At 50.0% G+C, this 15210-nt stretch overlaps 1 protein-coding gene across 1 annotated transcript; it reads right to left on the reverse strand.

Moving 5' to 3' along the window:
• Window positions 1-12751: 12751 nt before the first annotated feature.
• ASPRV1 (aspartic peptidase retroviral like 1) lies at window positions 12752-13820 on the reverse strand. The gene is given in 2 exon segments (XM_052649792.1): window positions 12752-13684; window positions 13686-13820. Coding segments are annotated over 2 exon segments (1068 nt in total).
• Window positions 13821-15210: the final 1390 nt, after the last annotated feature.

The following is a 15210-nucleotide window of genomic DNA, read 5'->3' on the forward strand; positions in this document are numbered from 1 at the left end:
CCACACTTCAGGTGTAAACTCCGAGCAACTACAGACATGTGACATTCTCTGCAATTTTGGAGTTAAAAGCTTGAGTCAAAGCAGTTGCCGGTCAAGTGCAGACCAGCACCAGGCAGTAACTACATGGGGTCTAGAAAAGGCATCAGTGGAAACAGATCATCAGGGCAGGACCTCTCTCTTCACCACACTTAGATCCTTTAAGGGCCTCCCTGATAGCTCAGTTGGTAAAGAATCTGCCTGCAATGCAGGAGACCCCAGTTCAATTCCTGGGTCAGGAAGACCTGCTGGAGAAGGGATAGGCTACCCACTCCAGTATTCTTGAGCGTCCCTTGTAGCTCAGATGGTAACGAATCTGCCAGAAATGTGGAGACCTGGGTGTGATCCCTGGGTTGGGAAGATCCCCTGGAGAAGGGAAAGGCTACCCACTCCAGTATTCTGGCCTAGAGAATTCCATAGACTTTATAGTCCATGGGGTCGCAAAGAGTCAGACGCGACTGAGTGACTTTCACTTCACTTCACTTCAGATCCTTTAAGGTGGGGCAAAAATTCAGAACCCAGTGCAGGAATCCCAGCGCTTTCCCTGAAGAAAGGGTGTGTATTTCCTCAGAGAAACGGTGAATCATGAAGTTGATCATCTTTCTCTTCTTGCTTTGGCTGCCAGGAAGCTCAGAGTTAAATGCACACCTCACCTTTCGTAATTATGTGAGACCATGTGATTTTTAATTCGTGTTCTAAATTTCCCCTAGTCTTTTCTCTCACCTTGATTTTTATTTAAAAAGTTTCCTACTTTAATATATGTAAATTTGGAAGTCCTTTCAGATTTACTCATGTAGAGAATAAAGAGGAGGGTCATATAGGAGCACTGCCTGTGTATAATGAAAAAGTTTCCGGCCTTTTCTTTTGCAAGCAGGGGGAAGTGAGGTTGACTAAGTCAGGGTGAGGTGATGAGGGTCAACAATGAGGAGAGGGAAGGTGCAGTGTTTTTCTTTAAGTAGTGGAAATGAATTTGCCAAAGTATAAAAGAGAGCTGCCTTGGGGAGGAAGGTAACCCCACCTCGTCTAGAGGAACTGGGCTCCTCCAGGGCTTTCCACAGAGGCTGGAGGCAGCAGCAGAGTTGACCTGGGTCTGAGTCAGCTGTCAGAAGCGGAAGGAACACTGCCTTTTCTTCTCAACTCAAGAAGGTTCACTGGACTGAAAGCAAATGAGAATAGTGTTTTTATAGGACTAGCCTGGAATCTACTCTAGTGCATATTTTAAAAAAGTAAATCACCCACAAATGTCAGCATTTTATTAACAAATTACTCATGGTCCCATCAAGTGGACCATGGGTTAGTGGACACAGGCCAGTCTGCAAGATGGTGGCCGGCAGAGCAAATGGAACACTGTCCTCAGCCCTGGGCCATGCAACACGACTGTGGGAACCCGGAGTCGAGTGTGGCTGGCACGCTCTCCACATCTGCGATGACCCCTGGATAGCAAGTTGGAATGCAGACCGCCCGACAGAATCAGGGTCTAGTCATTCTTGACAGGCTGCCGTGAGGGGCGTCATCGTAGGCAGATGCGATTGAAGAGACAGTACAGGCTCCTGTGTTCAGTCACGAATGCACCAGTCACAGGGGCCTATCACCAGATGGCCAGGTCTCCACTGTGAAGGGGCTGCTGCTGCTGCTAAGTCACTTCAGTCCTGTCCAACTCTGCGCGACCCCATAGACGGCAGCCCACCAGGCTCCCCCGTCCCCGGGACTCTCCAGGCAAGAACACTGGAGTGGGTTGCCATTTCCTTCTCCAATGCATGAAAGTGAAACGTGAAAGTCAAGTCAGTCGCTCAGTCGTGTCCGACTCTTAGCGACCCCATGGACTGCAGCCCACCAGGCTCCTCCATCCATGGGATTTGCCAGGCAAGGGTATTGGAGTGGATTGCCATTGCCTTCTCCTGTGAAGGGGCTACCACAGAGCAAAGCTCTCGGGTCTCATAAAGAGGCCCATAGGGGAAACCAGAGCAAGTAGGGACCCCCAAAATGGGGGCTAACAGCTCAAGACAGCACGGGGCCCAGCAAAACTTCCTCCCTGGCTCTGCTCCCCTCACTCCACCCCAGGGTCTCCCCACCCCCATCCATGAGCATTTCAAAACAGACTTCAGATCTCAGCCTTTCTTAATGGCCCAAACCCCCTTGCTGAACTCCACCTGGCGCAGCAACACATCTGAGTCTCATCTGAATCCCATCTGAGTCCCTACCTGACCTGGTCCTGGCCACCCTCCCTGACATCTCTTTGCCGATTTCAAAAGTCCGTATAGTCAAAGCTATGGTTTTTCTAGTAGTCATATATGGATGTGAGAGTATATGACAGAATCCTTATGGTTGGATCATAAAGAAGGCTGAGAGCCAAAGAATTGATGTTTTCCAACTGTGGTGCTAGAGAAGACTCTTGAGAGCCCCTTAGACAGCAAGGAGATTGCACCAGTCAATCCTAAGGGAAAGCAACCCTAAATATTCATTGGAAAGACTGATGCTGAAGCTGAAGCTCCAATCCTTTGGCCACCTGATGCAAAGAGCCAACTCATTCAAAAAGACCCTCATGGAGTCGCAAAGAGTTGGACACGACTGAGCAACTGAACAACAACCCTCCCTGAGCTCAGATCCTACCATCCTACTCCTCACTCATTTTGTTTCACCTGCCCTGGCCTGGGGGTCTGGGCCTCTGCCTAGAAGGCTAGCCCGGCCACCTCCCTTCACTCAGGTCTCTGCACAAACATCAGCTGACCCATGAGAACTCCTTGACCCCCTTGGCATAAAACTGCATATCCCCCATCAGTTTAATCTACCACCCACCTATCCTGATTCATTTCTCTTTATCACCACAGAACAAGTCATTTTTCTGTCTGTCTGGTATTCAAATACAGCCATGCAAAAGCAGAGGCTTGACTCTCCTCCGTGGCTCTGTCCTAGGCTAGTGCCCAGCACACTGGATGGATGGATGCTTGAATGGCTGGATGAAGGGATGGATGGATGGACAAATGGATAGATGGATGGATGGATGGGTGAGTAAGAGACGAACTTCTAATTCAGAGCTGAAGCAGACAACAGTCTCCAAAGTCATGTGCCCCAAGGGCAGATGGTGAGACACGGAGTGAGGTTTCTCCTACATGTTAAGGACTTTCTCACCATCAAAGCGCAATGAAGGCAGCACGATGAGAGCCGTGGAAATTGCCTGAGTTTTAGAATACTCCAGATGACTTGGCCAAAATAAAAAAGCAATTTGATAGAAAATAATTTGGTTGAGAAGTTGAGAGGAAAACAATTCAGCCTGAGGAAAAATTTGGTCTAAAAGAGACATTCCACCTTATTTTCCAAAAACTGGAATTTTGATGTAGCATAGAAGAGGAATGCAGGAGCCAATTATACAGAGTGAAGTAAGCCAGAAAGAAAAACACCAATACAGTATACTAACGCATATATATGGAATTTAGAAAGATGGCAATGGTAACCCTGTATGCGAGACAGCAAAAGAGACACAGATGTATTGAACAGTCTTTTGGACTCTGTGGGAGAGGGTGAGGGCGAGATGATTTGGGAGAATGGCATTGAAACATGTATGTTATCACATGTGAAATGAATCCCCAGTCTAGGCTCGATGCATGATACAGGGTGCTCAGGGCTGGTGCACTGGGATGACCCAGAGGGATGGGACGGGGAGGGAGGTGGGAGGGGGGTTCAGGATGGGGAACACGTGTACACCATGGTGGATTCAAGTCAATGTATGGCAAAACCAATACAATATTGTAAAGTAAAATAAATAAGTTAATTAATTTAAAAAAAAGAGGAGTGCATTCTTTTGTACCTTTTCAAGTATGTTGCTTAAATTTCAGAATAGTTTTACTCTCTGCTTTAAATACCTAGTTAATATTTTAGCCAATTATTAATATTTTAATTCTGTTCGTTTAAAAATTTTATCATTAAATGTCACACATATAGATAAAAGTCCATAAAACATAAATGTACTGCTTAGTGAATTATTGTAAACATATAGACACAACCCAGTCGAGAACCAGGACACTGTCAGCCCTCAGGCGCCCCCAAATGCCTTTCCCAACATAGAACCCTCGTTACCCAAAGGGACAGGGCAACCCTGCTTCTGCTGTAATCATATCCTTTCTTGCCTCTATAATTTTCCTCCTGAGTAGACATCTGTATGCACTGCAGGTTAGTTTTGCTTGTTGGTTTTAGAATATTTTGTAATTGGAATCACGCCGGACATGTCTTGTGTCTGGCGTTTTTGCATTTAACAGTATAGCTGGGAGGTTTGTGTGTGTCACATGTTCACATGTGGTTGCAGTATGCTCGTTTTCATCACTGTATTGTGAGGCTGGTAACAGCAAAAGGTTGGAAACAATCTGAATGTCCAGATATAGGGAACTGGCCAAATAAAGTATGAGTTTACAAAACAGAAAGTACTGCATAATCCTATCTTTGCTGAAAAGGAAAACCAAGAGTTAGAAAGTGAAAGAGAAAGAATGAAGGGAAATACATCCATATGAATGTCTACAGAGAAAGGCCTGGAAAAATATGCCACGTCTGACCTAGGCGGAGTGAGTGGGCACAAGGCTCTTTGTAGTTTCCTCGTATATTTTTGGACTGACCTAATTTTCTGGTTTTCCTAAATGAGCAGTATTGCTTTTGTAAAAGAAAAAGAAAAAAGGAATTTAAATAATGAAAAACTCATCAAGCAATAATAAGCAACAATCAAAAAAAAAAGGCTGTGGAATTTTGGTGAGGTTTAAGGGAGGGTTTTCCTTCCTAGTTTATTTTAACGCCAATGTCTCCTCTACTTGTTTGATGATTTTTGTGAATTTTTTTCATAAAGCGATAGAATCAATGAATGTTTCCGACCACAGTTAACATGTTAGTGAGTTCTGCAAATACCTTACACACTGTTTAGCTAATGAAGACCTCTTTGTTGAGCATTTCAGCTATTCAAATTCATTTTCACCCACTTTGTCTTGCCTTGCTCTAGTTATAATAGATGCAAACAACCTAAATTCACTTTAGCCAAATCTCTGTTTGTCCAAACTGCCCCAGCGGACTGAACTGAATATTCTAAAGGCAGGCAGTCTTCAATGCCAACCTCAGTTCAACCATTTACCGTGAGAGCAACACAGCAGATTAACCTTTCCCTATTTCAACTTACCCATCTGTTAAAGGGGGGTGAAACCTACACTGTAGGGGTTTTGTGACACTTAGAAAGAAATGTCCACATCAGCATCCACAAGTCACCTCAGGCCAGTCTCTCAGTCTCAGCACTGTTGATGTGCAGGACTGGGGAATTCTGTGTTGGGGGGGTCGGGTTGTGGTGGGGGCGGGGCGGTCATGTGCCCTGGAGGGTGCCATTAGCAACCTCCCCACCCCTCAGAGCTGTAACAACCAAAATTGCATCCAGAAGCTGCCAACTGCGCCCTGAGGGCAAACCTGCTGCCTTATGTAGACTTGTCCCCCTCGCACAGCCCCTTGAGGTTCCCCAAGTCCTGTTGGTTCTTCCTCTGTGTTATCTTGGGAATCGGCCCCTTTCCCCACTGAGCCTGCTTAGCCTCGTCAGCCAATGCCTGAGCAGCACAAAAATCCCACAAAAATCCCAGACAGCCTCCCTCCACCCCGACTTGTTCCCTGTGCTCCATCTGTGGGTAGTGGCACAGGAGAGCATGAATGTGTGCTTTTGTTGTTGATTGTTCCATCTAGAGCAAGTAACCAGTGTTTTAGGGCTCTCTTACGTCCCTGGGCCAAAAGCCAGTGTCACCTGTAAGACAGAGATACGTCCCTTCCCCATCCTTTGTACCTGCCCAAACCCACAGATGACAATATGTTCGAGTGTCCTGAACGGGAGGTAGGGGGAGGCCTGTAGGTGAGTGAGAAAAGATGAGGACAGATCTGGCCAGACAGGGGGTGGACAGCAGTCAGTCCTGAAGAGAAAGACACCCACACTCCACTCAGCAGCCTCATCCCAAAGAAGTGACAGGACATCACAGGGAGTGGCTAGCCTGGCGCCCCCAGGACGGCGGGACCCGAGACCCGGGCCTCTTGTACAAGCGTGCATGGCACAGACATCAGCACAGCCACGTGGCCTGAACGAACCTGTGAACAGAGATGCGAGCATCTATGACTTGCAGCCCCTCTCCCCGAAAGGTTTCAGTGCTGCCTAAGATTCTGGGACCTTTCCCCAATCCAGAGCAGGAAATGTCCCCAGAATGACTGAGAGTGACTGTCTTAAGAGCCCAGTTGAATGGGGACTCAGAGTAAGACATAATTAGCTTTTAATATTGGGGGAAAATATCTTTAAGTGGCATTTCCCACACATCTCTGAGTTTGCGGAGAGGTAAGCGTCTATCTACAATGCGGGAGACCCGGGTTCGATCCCTGGGTCGGGAAGATCCCCTGGAAAAGGAAATGGCAGTCCACTCTAGTACTATTGCCTGGAAAATCCCATGAACAGAGGAGCCTGGTAGGCTACAGTCCATGGGGTCGCAAAGAGTCGGACACGACTGAGCGACTTCACTTTCACTTTCAGATGCATTACAAACGCAGATGTCAACATGTCACTTCCCTGCCTTCCCCTTACCTGAGGATGAAGCCCCCTGACTGCACACAGTGGAGGAAGCAGGTGCTTATTCTCCACACTTGCTCCCAGGACAGACATCACTCATCAATTGTGCCATCTTGCTGGCTGTGTCTGAACACAGTCCCAGCATCTTTCGCAGTGCCTCCGAGCAGGCAGCTGTGTGGATCTGAGTTGGTACTCGAGAAGAAACCTAGTGTTTACTTTAGGACCCACCACCGCCACCACCACCTCATCCTCCACAAACACATTTTACCACTTTTAAAGTTGGGCTACACCATCGGTACATACATTAACGTTTACAAGGTTTATTTTTTCTTTCTCCAAAAAATACTAAATTTATAATGTACCCTTGAATTGAGTGCATCTCAGAGCTACAGAAATCCAGCATTGGTTATTCCTAGCTTTCTGGAGTTTCCTCAAAGGCCATTTAGGACCCTGCCCCTTTGTCCCCAACCCAAGTCACCCTTTAGCCAGCACCAGCCCAGCTTGTCTCCCTCCCTCCCCTCACATTTCTCCCTCTACCCTGCATCATCTTGGGAAACAACCACTTGTCTTTCAAGACTCAACTTAAAGATCTCCTCTGGAGCCCTTCCTGACCCCCAGCCCCACCACATGACCCCCTGTGCCCATGCGCACATGGGCATGAGGAGGGGACACCACACTGGGCCACTCTAAGGCTTAGGCTTCCTTTGCCCGGCTGCCTTCCTCCTCTTCAGACTGAATCCCTGGAGGGCAGTGCTCACTTCACACCCTTCCCAGGGCTGGAAGATGCTCTAATTGGAGCTCAGAGAGACAGGGCAGGGCAAGGGTGGCCCCAGGCAAGTCCCACAAGCAGCAGGTGGAGAATTCACCCCTATCCAGGCTTAGGCAAGGCTGGCCCACCAAATCTGAGCAGTCAGAACTCAAGAACCAATTTATGAGCCCACAGTGGGAAGCAACAGCCAGGTGGAGTGGGTGGTCATAGTGGCCTGAGCAAGGTTTGTCCTTCTTGCGACCAAGCCAGGGAAGCCACATGTATTACCCAGGGTGCTTGGTAGCAGTAGATTCTGGCCAGGACAGTGACTGATGGGACCGAAATGTGTGGTGGCGTAGCTCTGACAGCTGCCTCAGTGTCTCCTCGGGGACCAGGTGGGTAGGCCAGGTCACCTCTCTGGGGCATTGAGGCTGGCCACTCCCTCAGCATTGCCGTAAGAGAAGGATGTGTGGCCTTTGGTCTCTAACTCCAACTGCCCTCCTGATGGACACAGTATGTCCTCAAGGTAAACTAATGGCCACAGATGGGCACCTAAGCACGCCTGGGAGCCTTAACTCGCCTTGTGATGACTGCAGTCTGATTTGATTGTTTATCTTTCTTGTTTGTTGCCAAGGACCACCCACACCTGGCACTGAGTAGGTGATTAATAATTGGTTGCTTCTGGCTTTGTTTTTCATAGGCTTATGGATTAGCAATTCTGAAACTACTCTCTGGGTACTTAGGATTGAGCAAATAAGTAACCTGGAGTCAGGTTTCTCCCTGGATAAAGAAATTGCAAATATGGAAAGGAGGGAGATTAGAATAAACTCTATGGTGCTGGGTTGGAATTGGAAGTTCAGTATGAACTCAAATTTTAAATATATATAGAAAGTATATATATATACATACACACACACACATATATATATTTTGAGAGATACATACAGAAGCATACATAGATGTAGTATTTTTTTCTTAGTTCTGACTACTGAGAGCATCTAAGAGTATTGACATCCTAGTAGTAACAAGCATACCCGACAACACCCAGCTCTGGTTTCAATACCAGACTCCACCTAAAGAAACCAGGGCTCTTGGAGAAATGGCCAGTTTCAGGGGTGGTTCAGGGAAGGTACAAAACGAACCTGGAACATCTTGTAACAGAAAATAAAGAAGGGCTCGGATGATGGTAGGGACATGTCCCAGAAAGACAAAAACCAGTCTGAAGAGTTTCCCAAGGCCAAATTTAAAACAATGTGAGCATCAGAATGATAGTAACAGAGTATAGCTCACCAAATAAAATAATAGTCTGTGAGTCTAAAATTATTTAAATAAACAATAAACAAACAGGAGAGAAACACTCTTCTTCAGAGTTGAGTGCCGGCTCACAAATGTAGGGTAGAATTAGAAAATCACCATTGGCAGGCCAGGACCATCGAGGGGTCTAATAGGTGACTGATGAGAAAGGCTATCTGTATAGTCTCAGAGCATCAGCCTGGATGACACTCATTAATTATACAGGGAAGTGACTTCCCTGTGCTCCAAAGGCCAAGATTCTGCACTCTCAATGCAGGGGGCCTGGGTTTGATCCCTGGTCAGAGAACTAGATTCCACATGCTGCAACTAGGAGTATGCACGCCACAACTAAAGAATCTTGTGTGCTGTAAATAAGACCCAGAGCAGACAAGTAAATAAGTAATAAAGAAGATAAATATTTTTTAAAGTTATACAGGGAAAATACATGTAGTTTACAGGGGGAGATGTGTCACCATTTTGACCAGCTAATTCAAGTTAACATCACCAGTAATGGAATAAATCGGTGTCCCACACCACCTGATAGGATCCACTGAGAAGGATACAATATCACTTTGGGGTATTCTTACCAAAAATGCATAACCTGAATCTAATCCTGAGAAAATATCAGAGTCACAAATATAGGTTCACATCCTGCAAAATGGCTGACCAGGCTCTTCATAAATGTCAAGATCATGAAAGGCAAAGACTGAGGACTGGTGCAAATTAGAGAGACGGAAGAGGCTCGACCACTAAATGCAGCGTGCACCTCGCTTGGGTCCTGGCCCAGAAAACAGTGGTTTTCTTTCACTCTAAGGGTCATTACTGGGCCTTCCCTGGTGGTCCAGTAGTTAAGACTCTGTGCTTCCAATGCAGGGGGTGCAGGTTCGATCCCTGGTCAGGGAACTAAGTTAATTAAAAAAAAAAAAAAAAGGCATGAAGAATTATCTAGCAGAGTTGGTAGAATTAGTAGGCATTTAGTATACGGAGCTTGCATGCACACTCAGTTGTGTCCAGCTCTTTTGCAACCCCACGGACTGTAGCAGGCCAGGCTCCTCTGTCCATGGGATTTCCCCAGGCAAGATATAATACTGGAGTAGGTTGCCATTTCCTTCTTCAGGGGATCTCCCCAACCCAGGGATGGAACCCGCATCTCCTGCGACTCTTGCATTGGCAGGAGGATTCTTTTACCCCAGAGCCACCTGGGTCATTATTTAAAGGGCGTCTGGTGGGGATCATGAGTTGCCCCTTAACTAGAGGCATCAGAAAGTTCTAGGACAGGAATTTTCAAACATTTGTGTGCGTAAGAATCACCTGGAGATTTTGTTCAGTGCAAGTTCTGCTGCATGTCTGGGTGGGGCTCAGATCCTCTAACAACTCCCAGGTGATGCTCACAGTGCCTTTCTGCTGGCCCAGGGCCCACCCTTTGGGTCGCAATGAGGTGGATACAGCTGAGATTAAGACCAGGGCTTCTTGAGCCTGGCTGCACTTCAGGACCACCAGGAAGAAGCAGATTTTATGGATCCTCCCGTGATTCTGACGGGCAGCCGGGATTAGACCTTCACAGCCTCAGGTGTACCTGTCTTCTCCTGTCCTCTGTCTCAAGTTCAGACGGGGAGTCTGGATACTGCCCTGGCTGCCAAGCTGCATTTGTTGCTGCTCCTCTGCTCTGTCCAGTTCCCAGAAGCCGGGTGAATCTGGCTGCTCCTTCGCAGTTCAAACGCTTTCATGCACGTTAGGTGCAACTCCCCACCCAGAGATCAAGCCCTCTGCGACGTGTGGCCGAGACGCACTGTACCCGGCTGCTCACCACCCTCCTCCTCGACACTCTGCTCCCAGGAAGCAGCATCCCCGTCCTGCAGCCCTGGCTCCCTTCACACACACAGCACCTCTTGTCTCAGTCCGGTCTCCAGGTAAGAGGAACCATCTCCAGTACCTTCCTCCAGGAGGCCTCTGCTGTGATGTCAGACTGGCTGGGCCCACCCGGGTGCTCGCTTCCCCCAGGAGAGAGAGCTGGCTGAGAGCCTGGTGACTCAGACTCACTCATAGCAGGGCACGAAGGGTCTCTGTGGTGGGGACACAGGTCATCCTGCTCCTGTTCATACAGGCAGAGCTCTGCAGCCCATGTCCGTGGGCAACAACTTGGGTGTTGCCCTGAAATTCTGGCCTGGCACCCAGCTCGCCATTCATCTGTTCACCTCCCACCCACTCTTTCCCTTCCCTCCTCCAGCCCAGCAGGTGGCTAGAATCTGAGGGACCTAGAGGAAAATAGGTCACAGGGAGGTGCCACCTAGGTTGTCCCCTCTGGGGAGGGTTTGGCCTAGGAGAGAAGATGTATTTGTCAGGCATTGAAAACCAACTTTGAGATGGGGGATGAGGGACCTGAATGCCAGGAGACCACCTCCTACTCCCCTTCCCCTTGGCTCCAAGGCAAGGGCCAGGGCTGGGCCGCCACTTCCCTGGTCCTCACATTCCTGAGGAAGAACTTCCTCTTGATCCAGCACCCGCTGCTGCCCCACACGCCCTGCGGCTGATGTAGCCGATCCCTGTCAGGATGCTGGGGAACCCATGGAAGGGGCTTCATAATCGAGGGGATTAGGGACCTGGGGTGCCGCACTTTCCAGGAGAATCACAGCTGGAATCTGAGGGAGGAGCAACCACTCTTGGCTCAGACAAGTTCAAGGTCAATACCCCAAAGGCTTCTTAGAATAAAGCTCATCCCCACCTCTGACTCCCACTCAGGCTGTTCCCCTCTCCCTCATGAATGTCCAGATGGAAACTCTCAGGAGAGGCTCATTCTACTCTCATGTAGGGAGAAGACCCTTCCCACCTCCCATCAAGTTTCTTGAAGCTTTGCACCCTTCGTCTCCCTTTGGGCCAGGGAGTTTTCAGAGTCCCAGTCCCGCTGAGTTCTAGAGAGAGGGGCAGGAACCTGGATGGAAATATGAGGTAGATCCCCTAAGAGAAACGTACCCCATTCCTGGATCTGGAGTGTCATCCCCCCCACCCCACCTCCACTATCCTGCAGAATGTCCTTGGGCTGCCCCAGCCAGGCAGGGTAACACTTGGTCCCCAATCACGCTTTCTGCCTCCAAGTCCTGGCTCCCAGGTGGCTGTAAGAACATGTTTTCCAGACAGAGACTTTATCAGTTCTTTACAATAACCATAATTTTCCAATCCCCAATCAAGCCCACAACTTGAGGGTCACTCTTGGGTATAAGAGGCAAGTTGGATACTAAAATATTGCAGTTTGTAATGACTAGAGGAATCAGGATTAGATTAGGCATGACAAGAACTATGGAGGAAATAAGTCAAGCGATTTGAAATCGAGGTTGTCTTGGAAAATCCAAGCTATATTGTCTCTGTACATGTATTCTCTTCTGTTTTCTAGCAAGACCCTCTGAAAATACTTGAACCTTCCTTCTCTTCACCACTCACTCCTTGCTTTCCCCAGCCTCGCACATCCATTGCATTCATCCCCAATCAACACATTACATGGTTTTTCCATGAGTCATCCTTTATTGCTGTTTGAAGTCATAAATTATTGGCGCGAGACGCAGTGGGTTTCAAAGCAAATGACAGAAGGAAACACAGTTTGCAGGTGGGAAGACCCAACAGTGAAGAATCCCAGAGCAGCCATCACCCTGGCCTTGAGGGTTGGGTCTTACTTGTAAGGACCCTGCAGCCAGGACCTAGCCCAGTCGAGTCAGACTACCTGGCCCACAGGTGATCGAGCCACATCTCCGGGGAGCTGAAGGGGTCCCCCAGTCCTCTCTCAAAGACCATCACTGTAGCCTTCTTGGAACTTTCTTCTGGCCTCCAAGTCTTTGCCACCAACAGCAGTGTGACAACCGCAAGGACCCTCTCCCCTCTGAGACAGCCAACCTACTCTCCTCACCTGTTCCTTTTCCAATGGAAGCTTCCCCTGAGCAGGGCAGATAAAGGCCCCTGCAGAGGGAGGAGCAGGGAGGGGAGCGGGAAAGGGAGGGGAGCAGGAGCGGGGGAGTTGGTTTCAGAGGGCTGGCCAAGTCCAGTGACCTGCTGAGGAGACGTGCCTGTCCCCTCCACCACGGTGGGTCCTCCCACCAATATCTGAGGGATGAGGCAAAGGGAGCTTCTCAACAAGAGAGCTGCTGCCCCCGCTCCTCTGAGGAGGGCTCCTCCTCTATGAGCTCCAGGTCGAACTCATCTTCCAGGGACCCTCCCACTGGCAGAAGGCGGAACTTCTTCCCTTTAAGTGTGCATGTGCGGTGCTCGAAGTCCAGGACGGCGTTGTGGTCCTGGAGCACGTCGGTGCCAATGATTGCTTCCTCTGCACTCGCGTTGGCCACTAGGAAGGCTGCCTTCAGCTTCAGCTTGCCCAGGGACACTGCTGTATCCCAGACGCCCAAGATCTTCATTTCGGCCCCGTTGGCCACTTTCACCACATTTTCAAAGGGCCGCAGCGTATCCAAGTCGCCATCGGTGACCTCCTCCCACAAGCTGGGGTGGACCACGGAGACCTGGGCCCCGGAGTCCACCAGGAACCTCACGGGCACTTTGCCAATTTTCCCTTTGAGGTAGTAGCCCTTACCCATGCTGTTGGCAAACACGATCTCCTTGGGCAGGTGGCTGTGGGCAGCCTCAGGCCCCCCGAAGGTCTTCAGGAGGGTCTCTTTCACAGCCCCGTAGTTTTCCTGGTCCTCGGGACTGAGACCATTGAAGGCCCCCAGGGCGTCTCCCCTGAGGGACTCTTTCAGGAACCTCAGCTTGGTGATGTGGTCCCAGTGGTTGAGGTGGTTGATGACCTCAAAGCGATGCAGCCAGAGGTGTGGGGCCACACTGGCTCCATCGAAAGGCTCTGGGACGAAGGCACGCTCCCGGCTCCTGACTCCGCTCCCGGCCATCCCTCTGCTCCCTTCTGGAATGGCAGCAACAACCCACAGCAGGTAGAGAAAGCCACAGAGCAGTGTCAGCGCAATCACGCTGGAGAGCAAGGCTTCTCTAAGCAGACTGTTGCTGGGTGCCCGCTGTTGGCAAGCTGGAGGGACCAGGCGAAGGCTGTCTGACTGACTGCTGGGTGCAGAGCTGTGGCCTGCTCACTCTGCAGAGCCTTTTTGATACCCAGCCTGGGCCCCCAGGGCTCCCCATTCGCCTTTGTTCTGGGAGCTCCGCCCCTGCTCCTCCCACTCCCCCTCCCTCCAGCATCCTGCTCGACGGGCAGGATCAGTGCCCCGCCCTTCTGCATCCATCAACACGACAGGCCGCGGGGAGCCCACGTTGCAAGGAAGGCCAGCCTGGGTCAGAGGGGGCCTCCTCAGGTACCCTCCCCAGCCTGTGTCCCAGAATAACAGATGAGGACAGGACGACGTTACGACATCCAGGTGTTTGTCATCAGCTAAAGGCAGGTGGAGTCAGGGACCAGAGGCAGGACCCGGGACCATCAGCTTCTCAACTGGGGAGGCCCCTTTGCCCTCAGCCTTGAGTGACCCCCTTTGAGTGGTTAAGGGGAAGGAGCTTACATTTACTGTGTTTCTGCTCTGATTGAAGTGAGGGGCTGGGTGTTTCTCATGAGCTCTGAACCAAGCACAGAATCCCATAAGATTCTCTGGCAAGATGGAGGAGAGTCCTCAGAATCAAGAATGCCCATAAATAGTTTCTTTAAATGAGGGAACACATGGACACATTTTCCATGAATGCAATTGCTACAGTAGTTTTCCCTGGTTGATCACACCTAATTCAGAGTCATTCTGCCTTCTGGGAGTGAGTGCCAGAATCTGGAGTCAGGCTCCGACTCTACCTCTAGGCAGGCCTCCTCCTCGGCTTCTCCTGTCTCACCCTCCAGAAATCTTTATAAGAGTCTGTTCCCCAGGTTCTTCAGACCACCTCTTCATCTGGGCATTTGTGGAAAGAGCAGCAAGAGAATTCCACTCCTTTTTACTCCAAGAGGGGGAAGCACCCACTGTGTTGGCAAAGCCAGCAGTGAGAGTCTGGATGGCTTTAGATGGAGGAGGCTGGCTGTGGGACCTCCTGTGGGACCTCCTGTGGGGTTTGGGGGTGGGAGGGTGGAGAGCCGTCCCAGGGCACCCCATGGATACCCAGAAGACAGATCATGGCTGGAGTCTGACTTGGGCTTGTGCAGGGTGACTGGGGCTATTGGGGGGCCCACACTGATGACCCTGTTTAAATGTCACCCCTCCACAGAGCCCTCTACTCTGGCCTCACCAGTGTGCCCACTCCCACGTGACCACCATGGCAGTGTGCTATGTGGTTCATTCATAGGTCTGTGTCCTGCCCATGTACGACTGCCTCCAGGCCTGGCAGAAACTGACTCTGGGGCAAGTAGGCGCTCTTTATTGGGCTCCAAGCCTGCTGAGTGCTGTCACCAAACAGGAGAGATGAAGACAGGAGAGGAGCAAGAACCAGCAGCACACCTGTGGCTCTGGGCTGTTTCTCCTGGCCCAGAGCCTGTCTGTCACCAGCTCCCTGTCCCACTGATCACCTGGTGCCTGGTTGAATTCCAGAGGACCCTGGCTCCAGTCCTGCCCCTGGTTGGTCCCAGGGCCTCTGACTATGCCAGAAGACCCTTAGCCCCTGT

This window comes from Budorcas taxicolor, chromosome 11 (genome assembly GCF_023091745.1).
Source record: "Budorcas taxicolor isolate Tak-1 chromosome 11, Takin1.1, whole genome shotgun sequence".
Taxonomy (NCBI): Eukaryota; Metazoa; Chordata; class Mammalia; order Artiodactyla; family Bovidae; genus Budorcas; species Budorcas taxicolor.